Below are 12,854 nucleotides of genomic sequence, written 5' to 3'. Positions count from 1 at the left end.
TTACCTTCATTATTCCTGTGCAGATGGTTATGTCATATCCATGAGTTAAGTTAAGCTGGAACAATGCAGAACAGTTTTCTGCAGTTGTTTGTTAATCAAATTAATATGTTTACTTGAAATTCCAGATTTTGTTCAGCATCATTAAGTGCTCTTATTTAAGTGTAAATGCAGGTATGCTATAATAATAATATAATAATATCGTAAACAAACCAAATCGTCCTGTTTTATTAAAGAGATAGCTAAGATTAAAATTATTTTATAATGGATTCACCCTCAAAATTCACCTGTATATCAACCTCTCCAAGACAGAATTCCTGGTTATACAGGCACCAAATCGCTTGCAAAAACATTTACTCATTGGGTTCCCCTTTGGTGGAATGAGCTGCCAGCCACCACCCGAACTGCAGCATCCTTCTATCCTTCTATCCTTCTAAGCATTCTATCTTGTGTCTAAAAAAAGAAAATCTTGTTATTCATTCTGTTCTTTGCTTACTTCAGATTTAATCCTCCTAGTAGCAAGGCTTTGTAAACTCACGGTACTGTTTAGCGTGTTGTCAAAATGTTTATATGCTTTCCTTCTCGTAAGTCCCTTTGGATAAAGCGTCTGCCAAATGAATAATTGTAAATATCGTTGCTGACCTTCTGAAACCTATTATCTCCATATTTTGTGATTTTTCATTTTGAGATTAAATCATTATTATTAGTGACTCACTGTCAATGTTATTTCAAAAGACATCAGATCTTAAATGCTCTCCCACCTTCAGAATGTCCATTTATTCTTGCAGGTTAGCATGCAATTTTAGTTTTTCTTTAGTCAAATATTGAAGCCTTGCTGTGCTTCTTTACTGATAATAGACATCAATCAACATATCACTGCTGTCCTTCTGAAACCTTGTCTCTCCATTTTTCGTGATTTAAGTTTTTGCCCATAAATCATTACTAGTAGTCACCCTTAATGTTTGACAATGGGTTTTGCAAATACCTATCCGATAAATTGTTAAACATGCTTTTCAACTTTGACAACACAGGATTTAATTATTTAAAAAAACTGTGTATTTCCTAAAAATTCCTCTACATTTCGTTACACTGTACTTGTATATGTGTAATGACAATAAAGTTGAATCTAATCTAAAAAAAAACTACAAATTTGGACATCTGACGATTCAAAAGGACAGCGAACATATGTTCTCAATAGAGTTGAACTTGAATTAAACCCAAAACATTCCTAAATGTGTGGTAATTTTGCTGGCATTTTAATAAACCTTTCTATTTTAGTATAACACCCAGCTTCTAGATCCGCTCTGGGAAAAGCTATTGTTACGCAGCCCCCAAACTACTCACCAAACCCTGACAACTTCCATAATGAATCGACGAATCCACTCCAAACTTGCTATTATCAACCTCTAAATCACTCCTACGTTTGTCTCCCAATCCCTCCTCCCTCCGGCTCCCCTCTCTCCTCCTCTCCTATTCTCCCTCCTTTCCCGTTAAAGGTCTGTTCACTCAGGCAGACCGAGCCCAAGGCTCCTGTCTCCTGCACAAAGGGAGGCCCTGGCCTCACCCACCAACCCCCCGGAGAAAAAGACACCCTGCTCCAAACTCATTCCGCTCTGGTAGATGAGCAGGTGCGTCGATTTAAAGTCAAACATCTAAAACGGCCAAACAGAGGAGGGCAAGAGAACTGCTTATCATCTGAAAAGTCTTAAAGTGTTTGACTTCAGGGGCGCTGCCCCCATTCTTCGCTTCTCTCTCTCGAATTCAAATTTGCTTGACAGACATGTTAAAATGCACCCGTAGCGACTGGCCCGATCAAGCACGATGGGCCGCACAATAGATTCCCCGTCTTTCACCTTGGCTGGTTTCGACAAGAAAGGGCTGTGATTTTAAGACGGCTGCGAACTAATATAATTTGAGATAACAGTGTGATATTTGAGGCCATTGTAAGTGTACAATGTATTTCATTGGATTGTTAAATAAATATAATTAAGTAATTGAACCTTGTTATTCATCTATTCTGAGCGATAGAGGAATGGAGAGAGAGAGAGGGATTAGTTAAATAACAGGAGAGAAGAGTGGGCGTTCGATTGGCCTGTGTGGATTTTAATTAGTGTTAATTGGCCACAGAGGGAAAAGAGGGCTCAGAGACAGTATACGAGTGTGTGTGTGCATTGATATACACTCCTCTCGCTCTCTTTCTCCCCCCTAGCAATGGTTGTTATTTGTATGGTTGCGTCCCTAGTCAAGCCTGTATTGGTACACAGGTGGACTAAGGGACTGACAGAAGCTGCAGATTTTACCGTTCACACACAGCAATGAGATCCGCTGGGTTTCTAACTCGTCCCTTCAACTCTGGCAGACTATATATTATTACTATACTACTGCTTTACTAGAATACACAAACACACACTCCCCTATCCTCATCCAACAAGCGGCAGATGCGAGGGCACGTGGGTAAACTTCAACGGAGGCAGTCAAAACATGACAATGCTTTACACAAACACTCCAATCTCATTTTGAATTCGTAAGACTGAATTTAACTTCCCTTAATAAGTGCTGCTTGCATACTTCTAGTATTGCACATACGCGGTCTTAAAGTTTGGAAATTGATTTCTATGCTATGCACATGAATGTGACTTCGAATGTACGTTTTTTTAAGTAAACAATTTTTAACTCGCAAAAAAATACTGTAAAACACTGAAAAAGAAAAAGTAACACTCATAAATTTAAAAAATGTATAATAAGTGGTTATAGAAGTAATGTGTACTTATCTCAGTCATACACAAACACTAATTTCACTCCCACAATTACTGCTGATATTTACTCTTCTAATCCCTCTAGTGCAGTACAGTACACACAAGGGATAAGAAAGAACAACAGCAAGATAGAGAGAAAAATCAAGTAAAGTCCAAGTAAAACCTAACAGAGATTTTGGCCTGGAGTGAATGTGTGTGTTAGGGGATATGAAGGGTGAGGCAAATCAGTGATGTTTATCTGCATGTGTGTGTTTGCGTGTGTGAAGGGGGTATAGCTGGAGAATCAGCAGCGTGTGCAATCTCTTTCTCCGAACAGCTAGGTACGGTGGTGGGGGGGATCATAAATTAGACAAGGAAATTACTGCTAAGTGTGCGAATAAATTAAAGTGCGCTTGCTTCTGTAAACACTGTCTGACTACATAATTACTGAACACTTTCTGGAACAGAGAGAGAGAGAGAGAGAGAGAGAGAGAGAGAGAGGGGGGGGGGGGGTGGTAGAGATAGATAGATAGCGGGTGGGAGGGAGAGTGATCGGCAGAAAGGTTCGCATGGATGGTTTATTCATATGGCAACGTGCGACATGTACGCTAGCTTTTGACATTTCGCTGGAGAGGTTGCACAACACCTGCTAACAATCTAAAGACAGGAATTGAAAATCTGAGAAAAAAAATGCACTTTGTGACATTTATAAAGTCTAATTTAGTTTTGTAAAAGCGCCACTCTGACTTTGATGTAATCAAGTGTAAACACAAGTCTAATGGTATTCTCCGTCTCATCTATCCAGGATACCGAAAAAAATGCTTGGATTTGATTTCAACAACTGATTTTGAATTCATTGTTGTGTATTAAAAAGCTCAAAACATTTCAGACTGCTGTTTATCTGGCATTTGCATGATTATCTTGCACGAAGAGCGCTGCGCTTCATGAGCGACTTACATCTTGCAGGCAGGCCGTAAGCTCCGGTAATCTTTGCCTCCCCCGTCTCACAGCCGTTCAGGGTGGCGCATTCCTTCATCAACAGAGGACCAGCCCCACGATGAATGGCCCCATCTACTGAAAAAATTTAATAAAAAACAATAAAATTGCAAAGATTTGACAGTAATCTATCAGAGAATATTACACAGTGAGTACAGAATTGAAACAACATGCAAAGAAACAAACTTGAACTAATTTAAATTTGCACACTTTTGAAAGTAACACAGAATTATCCAATCTGATTAAAACTTGCTAGACAAAAAACGATTTGCGGTTTTGTTTGCAATATGCATCAGACAGTGAACAGATTTGTGGGTGGAATCTCTGGGCGTGATGTCTGAGCCTGAGACTAGCGGAGGTTAGGCACTTGTGATGTACTTTAAATGCAAAACACTTTAATGCCAGGGCTTTTAAAAAGCCCAACCCCCTATTTCTCATTTCTTGAGTACCCAAAAAATTCTGATTTCTCACAGTACTGTCGGCAGAGATTTGAGGGCCATTACAGTTTTACTCAAGGGTTTTCAGCACCCTGACACTTTTTTTTCATATATGTGCTCAGAATTTGTACGAGGGGGATTGAGTGATAACAAGAAAGGCAGACAGAGAATAATACACACAGGGAATGCAGGAACACCATAGAGGGAAGTGGAGAGAACGATGGAAAATGGGAGGATGTACTTAGGGGTTTGGAACGGGGAACAGTAGCACGAGAGGAAGGAATAAGAGAAAAGATGCAAAAGCAGTGATGAAGTATGGCTGTTGGGAATAGCTTGGCTTCCTGTGTAATTGCAACCTGCACACACGCTTTTACATTAAACACAGACATCTTGTTAGCAGGTGCTAATTGGCTTTCTGCTTACCTGACAGGAGGTTTGTGACATGGAAAAAACATATGATAAACATATCTAATTTTGCATCATATTTGCTTCTTGCGTGCAACCCCATGCGATCGATACACATAAACATTGATCAAAGCACAGACAGAATACGTAAACAAAAGCGTTCATTGGCAGTTGTTCTCAATTTTAAATCAGTTTGGCCTGGGCAGCACTAACAAGTGTACCCGAAAGGCCTTCGCTTATTGGCTGAGCTGGTCACCATGGCAGCCATTAGTAAGAGCATTTGATTGGATCTGGCATATCTGCTTGCCGATGTCACAAATCCCTCGACACCAAAGCACTATCTCTCTCTAAACACTTGCCCGGCGTCTAGGGTTTTCAAGCAGAATACCAACAAACCGCTCCCTCCCGGAGGAACACACACAATCAATACTGCACGTGTGGCTTTCTAAGTAGGTAAAATCAGTACCAGAAATCCACTTTAATGAGTTAACAGCCATATGCCAAAACGCAACTTTACGCCACAAACACAACAGCAATCCCAATGAGATTTTAATGTCACGGTGCAATCTGGAGCTCTGAGCATCAGGACTGATCTGACTGATGTCTTCCAGAGAAGTAAATTGGAATTTCTACGCGATACCATAAAAGAAACATTTTGGCTTAATGGTTGCATAAACAACCTTTAACATCCAAATAATCTTTCTGTTTCGCAAAAGGTTATTTGTGATGGAAGGGTGTTCTTTAGAATATAAAAAAGTTAAAATCTTATAAGAACCTTCTACTGAATGGTTTTATGGTGAAACAAAAATGTTTGTTCTATGGCATCGCTGTGAAGAACCTTTTGTAACACCTTGTAGTGTATTTCTTTTAGTCTTGTTTTACAGTTTAAGAAAATAAACATCTTTCAAACCTGTATGACTCTCTTTCTTCGGCAGAACAAAAATAAGATATTTTGAAGAATGTTGATAAACAACGGTAATACCCATTGACTTGCATTGATTTTGTGTCCATATAATAGAAGTGAAACGGTCATTGTGCGGTTACCAACATTCTTCAAAATATACTTTGTGTTAATGACAGAATTTGAATTTTTGGGTGAACTATCGCTTTAAGAATATTATACTGGATAATAAACAAAGCTATATTTTGCAGTGAAGTCTTTCTCCGCTCACTGTAAATGCATAAAAGTGTCTCAGAAACATTATGCAAAACAAAACATATATATCTCTTTACAGCACCACACACAGCATCCCAAGCGTTCTTTATACTCTCTTCTATCATTTTAACACATTCTCCTTTTTTTGCTCTCTCAGCTTTAGTGCTTTTCCTGCCTTAAACACCAACAGGCAAAGACTCTCCCTCATATTTCTCTCTCTCTGCATGCAACGCTCTGAGGCTGTGTCCTCCCTGATGTATCGTTTGTCCCTGCCTAATTATCACCCAGGTTTGCCTTAACAAACCTCAGGAGTGAAGCCAACAAAAGAGAAGGAGAGAGTGAGAGTGCAAGTGCGAGGAAGCTGGTGTGTTTGCATACCCGTGACAGAAATAGAGAGAACAGAAGTGTTGGAGTGTTAGGGAGTGAAGACAAGAGGTGATGGGGAAGAGCAGAGAGACAGAAGAGCAAAACAGCAAATGAGAGAGAGTGAGAGAATACATGCATAAGCACGGACTGACAGTTCGGTTGAAAATGAAGGTGAAGGTCAGGCCTAAATCAATCCCATTTGCCATTTGTGTTTGAGGAACTGCATAAAAACCCAGCTCAATATACAGCAGTGCGGACTTCTGGATTTGCGTTTGTGCGCGAGACGCAGTTCTGATGACCAGGAATCTCAAGTGCAGATTTATCACAAGTATTGATTCTTTAACGGATAGGCACTTAACACAGGCAGAGAGCAGGAGCGGCACATGCTTACAATAACACACACGCGTGCATCCACGTACACAAAAATACTGAGTCAACAAGTTGGACATTTCTGTTGATTTGCATAGCACTTTACTATCATAAATTATGTTCATAAGGTCTTGCAATACATTTTAAAAGACGTATGCACCTGCCACACAGATAGATGTACATTAAAGTTTGTTCTCCAATTTAAAATATGCTAAGGCAAACTGGGCACAGTTGTTTCCATAGAGATCATTTTCCCGAATAATGGTTGTGGCTAGAAGGGATACAGCTATGGCTGGAAGAGTGGCAAAATCTTGCCATATAATTACAATAAATTGCATTGGCTAATTCCTACACCTACCCCAACCCAAAACCTAACCTTACAATAATACGACTGTTGTCAACGTGACAAAAATGATGCAGTATTGAAGTGTGGATGCCCAGTGAAGGTAGCTGTATCCCTTAGACAAAACCCAGATAAATGTTGGTAAGCATCAGAATCAAGTTTTATTGTTAGGGTTTAGTGGATATTCTAAGCTAAACAACAAAACAGTTGCTGAATGTTACACAATGGGTATTTAGATTCTCCCAAGACCAGAGAATCGTGAGCCCCTAACTAATGACTAAAAGAGCAGCACTCGGTAATTGTACACATGTTTTTACATCCTCTGGAGAATACCAGTAAGTTGATGAATTGTAGTTTATATGTTAAATGTAAAGCAATTACAATATTTACCTGTCTTCCTATACAAATACATGTGGTATTGATATGTTATCAACTGTAATGAAATGGTAATGTTCAGTTCTTTAAAATTAGCTAAATTGCCAGACTGGCGAATATAAACAAAACAAATGAATCGAGCCAAAGAGTAAATTCTTTACCATATTATACTACCAGAAAACAATTTAACTGATCAATCTTTTGCAATCTCTTACCGCAGAAAATATTAAGAAATCATTTAAAATACAATTATTTTCTAAATGTACTATCTATAGGTATGTGTTTAGGTCAAATTATTATTTTTGTTTTATTCTGTGAACTACTAACACTATTTCTCCCAAATTTCAATACAAAATTGTGAAATTCAAAAAACACTGGACTGGAATGGCCCCAATACATCTAGAAATGCTGATTAAATGAAAATTTGGATTTGTTTCTTACTTTATTTGCAGCTGTGTATGGGTTGAAATGAAATAAACCATAAATGGTGTGACAGCTTAGATAAAATCTCTCTTATGCTATTTTATGTCATAAATATGAATAATATAAAATAATACATTATTAAAAGTTTGTTTTTGCTATGTCACATCATTGGACACAAATGGTATATTTGTCAACTACCCATAAGGGGATGTTCATACAGGGTACATTCTCACGATCTAAAACTATATCTTAAACATGGTATCCATGTGGTGCTCATGGTGCAACACAACGGAAAACAGAGACACTATGCAATAATTAAAAAAGGCCGTTCGCATGTGTACAAAAAGTATTATAGACTGTGTAAATAGCTACCTCAGAGAAATTTATTGACTTGTAATGAATGCTTAATTTGACAAAATATCACAATTATAATGTCACTGAAATATCTTTAAGTGGAGTGATTTGAATGTAATGTGATTAAGTAATCTGCACATTCATATAAACATTTTCATTTGATTAACAGCATTAGTTTAGAATTAACCTTAATGCCATTGGCTGTGTGATGAATATATGTACATACAGACAGAAGGCAGGAATCTGAAGGTTTTACTGTATTTCAGGGAAGATCTACCGTCTTGTCAGATCAAAGGACTTTTTAATACATCACAGTGAGCAAACGTTTTCGAAAAAGCACCGTCTCGCCATAATTCCGCCGTTTTATTCAGAATCTGCTGATGAATTGTTTTTCTCTTGTCGATGTTTGTGGGTATGTGTGCGTGTCGGGAGGAGAAGGCTTGTAGCTCTATCAGAGATGGTTTAAGAATTTAGCGCTCGTTTCATCTCGCTGGGTCTCTAATCGCTCTTTTGCTCCTCAAATAGAGCTTCTGTTCTCACTCACGAGGCGATCAGAGATCGGCTGTTTAAATTCAGAAATGTGTAAACCCTCAGGCTGATAACAGCTCCCATCACACACACTTTCTCACTGTCTCACCTTAGCTTCCACCTGCTGATTCTCACTTGCTCTCTTCCACCTTCTAATTCCTCTCACTTCTCTACTGTTTCTCTCCTCTAATGTCTTTCCCCTCTTGAGCATGAATGTAGTGCCCGCGTTTCTCATTCAACCTTTGAGAGAGAGGGAAAGAAAATCGACTCACCTCCTCCTCCACCCAGCAGTGTCTTGTTAGCTGAAACGACAGAAAGAGAAAACAGAAAACGGTTCAGAGAATATGTCAGAGACATTTAATGCAAAAAATGTAAACAGAAACTTTGCTAATAACTTTGTGACTGACAAAGCAAATACAGTCAGAAAGGAAAAGGTCAAGGATAACAAGTAATTGGCAGAGTAGTCTGTTTAATATTCTGATTCAGAAAACCAATGAAATGTTCTCTATTCCGTTGTATCTATTCTATCTGTAGTCTGTTAATATTTTTAAAACACTCATTGATGACAATTGTGCACAATTTTAAACAATTAGATGAATAGACAGACAGATAGACAAATTAAATGGGTCATTTTTTGCTGCTGTGTTCCTCTATGTAAACATTTATGTAAACACCCGGTTTGCATGTGAAATCAGAAACAGCTCTTTCGTGCAGGTTAAGGTTTGCTGGCACGTTCATTATAGCTTGTGCTGCCCTTTTTGTCCTTAAAGATCGGGTATTGACACCAGGAGGAGGCGTTGTTGTGCGTTCTGTGACAGGTATCATCTTATGTCATGCATTCTGATTTCTTTACACTGTTAAACGTGCTGGCTTCTCATGCTTAACATGTTCAACTTGTAAAAAATGGATGCATGAGGTAGTATTTCTGTACTTTATACACTCCCCCAGCACTCCAACTTGTTTCGGATAGTTTTTATCATTCTGGATCCCTGTGTCGTCACAGGGATCCAATTCCTTTTATTGGCCATTCTCCTGGAAAACAGCGGCAAGGCGAAAGAACCATCAAGCGAGACCCCCTTACCATCAAGATTATATGCGCTGCGTCAAGAATGGCTCCGCTGCAGCTTGTTACTCTTGCGATAGTGAAGTTTAGGTGTGTCTGTTTGTTCACTGCATTTCAATGATGGATGTTATATAAACGGTGGATATAATGCTGGATTTGGAGATCGTTTGAAACTGATAGATGGCGCGGTCCCAGTGCTAAAAGATGCCAGACATGAACTGCACGCGGTAAGTCAAACTAAGTCATATGTCTGTGTTTTGTTGGCAATTGGCGTGTACAAAACATAATGCAAATACAAATACAAAGCATAATGTACAAAACACGAAGGTATTGATGTTATGATGTGTAGCTTGCTTGTGCTGTAGTCCCACTCGCCCCACTAGTCCCACCTCTAGCAGCTCGTGTTTTTCCAGAAATAATCGTACAGCTGTATCTCTCTTTTATAAATTTGATCAAACTAAATACTCTTCAAAGATATGACGTATGCAATACTACTGTTTAGGCACTCAGGATTAATATGAGATTGGCAGATACTGCCTCTGCACAACTTTAAAAAAGGACATACAGTAAAGGCTATTAAGGCTTACAAAAAGAAACAACACAAGCCAAACATTTACAGAACGCTCAATCATTAATTTTAAGTTCAGAGAATCCTAAGCTATAACATTTTCAATACATTTTATATTAAACAGAAATGTTATACTGGAAGATCAAGGAGAATTTGATTCCTGATTGTATGAGGGCTTTGAATGTGCTATACTTGATCAGACAATGGTTACTCGGAACCAAAGTACAGAAACACATGATGACTTATATGGTTTTCTGCCTTAATAGACTGTGAAAAATAAATATTCTTGAGACTGGTCATCCAATGTGTGATTGACTTTCGCATCGATGCAGTAAAAAGCAAGGTCTTGAAGTCACGGGTGAAACATATGCCTTTATCCAATTTCACAAATTATACTTGTCAAAATAACTTTTACTCAAATTGCAAAGACCTGATTAATAATTAATTCACATAAATGTTTTCAGTTTAAAGTCAATAAAAAAAAATATATTTGTTGCAAATAGTGTCTTGAGTCTGAGTTGAGACCATTGCAGGGTAAAACAGACAGTATTGTTTCATGATCAGACAGCGGAGCTACAACACAAATGAGCAATAAGATTGCTGATTATTTTTCCCATTTAAAATTCATTACACCTCTGCACATGGACATTAAACCGCATGATGAGTGATGCGCTTATGAGCCCGCAAATAATTTACCAGATGGAGGCAATACAAGCTCAGACAAACACAATTTTGAATACACACACAACCACAAAAAAAAAGCACGACACACACATTTGCAAGAGACAGACTGACGAACAGAAAACAGTATGGAGAGCGAGGTTACCATAGCAACCCCAAAGCCCAAAGGTTTGTTACTGAAACCTAGTTAATTACATAGGGAGGGCAAAGGGGGAAAGATGGAAACAGACGAAATGGGGAGAAAGGAGCAGAAAAGAGATGTAATTTGCAAGTGACGGCTCTTTTTTTCTTCCATCTGTCATAGAAAAAAATACTAGTAGTAAGATGATCAGATATTCATGAGGAAGAACATGAACAGAAATAGTGGGGGACAAAATGAGTGAAGACTGTAAGTTGATAATACCCTGTGGAGAGAGATTTGCCATCTGCCTAAACTCTGTGTGCAATGTCATCTCTAGTACCACAGAGATGATAATGATGGTTACACACACAAACACACACACGCATACACAAATAGCTGTAAGGTGTATTGACATGATCACATTGTATTTGAAAAAGCATTCAAAAAATCTTATTCAGAACTCTAAGAATTCCCTTCAGGCAGATGAAATGGATCCGTAGGGAAAACAGTGTCCATGAAGATCAATACCAAGGTTAGGAATATAAACAAAAAAAGCCTCTTGAGCCGATTCTTTGTGTCAATTGGATTCTTCAAAATCACAGACGCAATATACACCAACAGCAAAATCATGTCAGGATTAAGATCAAAGGATTAGAAAAAGAAAAACAGAGGGAGGAACAGAAAGAGAGAACGCTGTGGGTGAGAGTAAGAAAGAAAAGTGAGGCGGAGGGAGAGAAAAATAAATATGCAGGGAGGTAGAAAATAAAAGGAGATCAAGAGAGGAAAGAAGGCACAGCAGAAACAAGAAAACAGTATTTTTCTTGGATGCACAAAAACACTAAAACTGGAGAGATTGGAAAAAACTAATTTTTTCCCTAAAAAGAAAGAACACAGCATGAGTTTACACACACACACAAAAATAAGACAGAGAAACTGAAGGAGATTCATACTGTATTTATAAATTATCTATCAAAATAGCAGAGGAAAGTTCCCGCTAGGAAAACTACAGTCCTTAACCTTCGAAATTTTGCATTTGTAACTGCCTTAAAATTAACACGAATAATTTGTCAACATAAACCTGAAAAGCATTACCCTTTTCCGACATAATTTAAACTTTTCACAAATCTGCTGGAAATTCGATTAGTTTGAAAACACATCAGAAATAAATCATTCGAAAGTAAGCTTGTTCAGCAGAGGTGATGGTCAAGAATTTGGAACGGAAGTCTGTGTTTCTGAAATAGCCTGTCACCGGGGAGAGAGGGTGAGACCCACGGAGAGTGAGAGAGATGTCGGGTGTGTGTCTGAACAGATGTCCTTAATGTCTGACACTCCAGAACCCTGCAGACACCTTGGCTGCTACATACAACCGCATTCATACACACGTATGCACCGTTCCACATACTTATGGCAAAGATGGCTTCATAAACATTTAATCCGCATTCTGTATATATTATATATGCCGGCCCGAATGACATGTAGGTCAAAATCAATTCTCTCCACAGTTCAGTGCACTGACAGTTGCGGACATGCATTCTGTACACACTGCGTCACGTGCACTACTAGAGGCTGGTCCTTAGAGCAAACAACATGCCATGCTTTAAAATTTAATATGACATAAGAACGAATAAAAAACAACTCTTACAATGCTGTAAACAATCACATTCATCCATATTTAACATACAAATAAAACACAAACAAGCAACTTTTCGAAAAATGTACCATAGTCTTAGGCCTACTTTAAAAATATAGAATTGGTGGATCTATGCATTATTTGTATAACCACAGTTTAAGTGCGGTTACTGTATTTTGGTGAAGCAAATTGTTTAAAAGCATTGTTTTTCTATATATAAACCACAGTTAAGTTATATTATATTTATGTTACAGCTATTACAAAGACAGAGAGTTTATTTAATGATTATTTATGCATTCATCTTCAT

General features: G+C 38.2%; 1 protein-coding gene across 2 annotated transcripts in view; it reads right to left on the bottom strand.

Annotated features, from left to right (window-relative positions):
• The window catches only part of macrod1 (mono-ADP ribosylhydrolase 1), a gene marked incomplete at its 5' end in the record, with an annotated part of 55,492 nt that overhangs the window by 13,201 nt on the left and 29,437 nt on the right, over positions 1 to 12,854 (bottom strand). The window contains 2 exons of one of the 2 annotated variants that reach the window (XM_079480307.1): positions 3,690 to 3,806; positions 8,757 to 8,786. In XM_079480307.1, coding sequence (XP_079336433.1) covers positions 3,690 to 3,806; positions 8,757 to 8,786 — 147 coding nt within the window. The remainder of the gene's footprint in view (positions 1 to 3,689; positions 3,807 to 8,756; positions 8,787 to 12,854) is intronic. The other variant, XM_079480308.1, reaches the window with a different exon arrangement.

The sequence above is a fragment of the Barbatula barbatula genome (genome assembly GCF_947034865.1).
Source record: "Barbatula barbatula genome assembly, chromosome: 18".
Lineage (NCBI taxonomy): Eukaryota > Metazoa > Chordata > Actinopteri > Cypriniformes > Nemacheilidae > Barbatula > Barbatula barbatula.
This window is presented reverse-complemented; position numbering and strand designations above follow the sequence as displayed.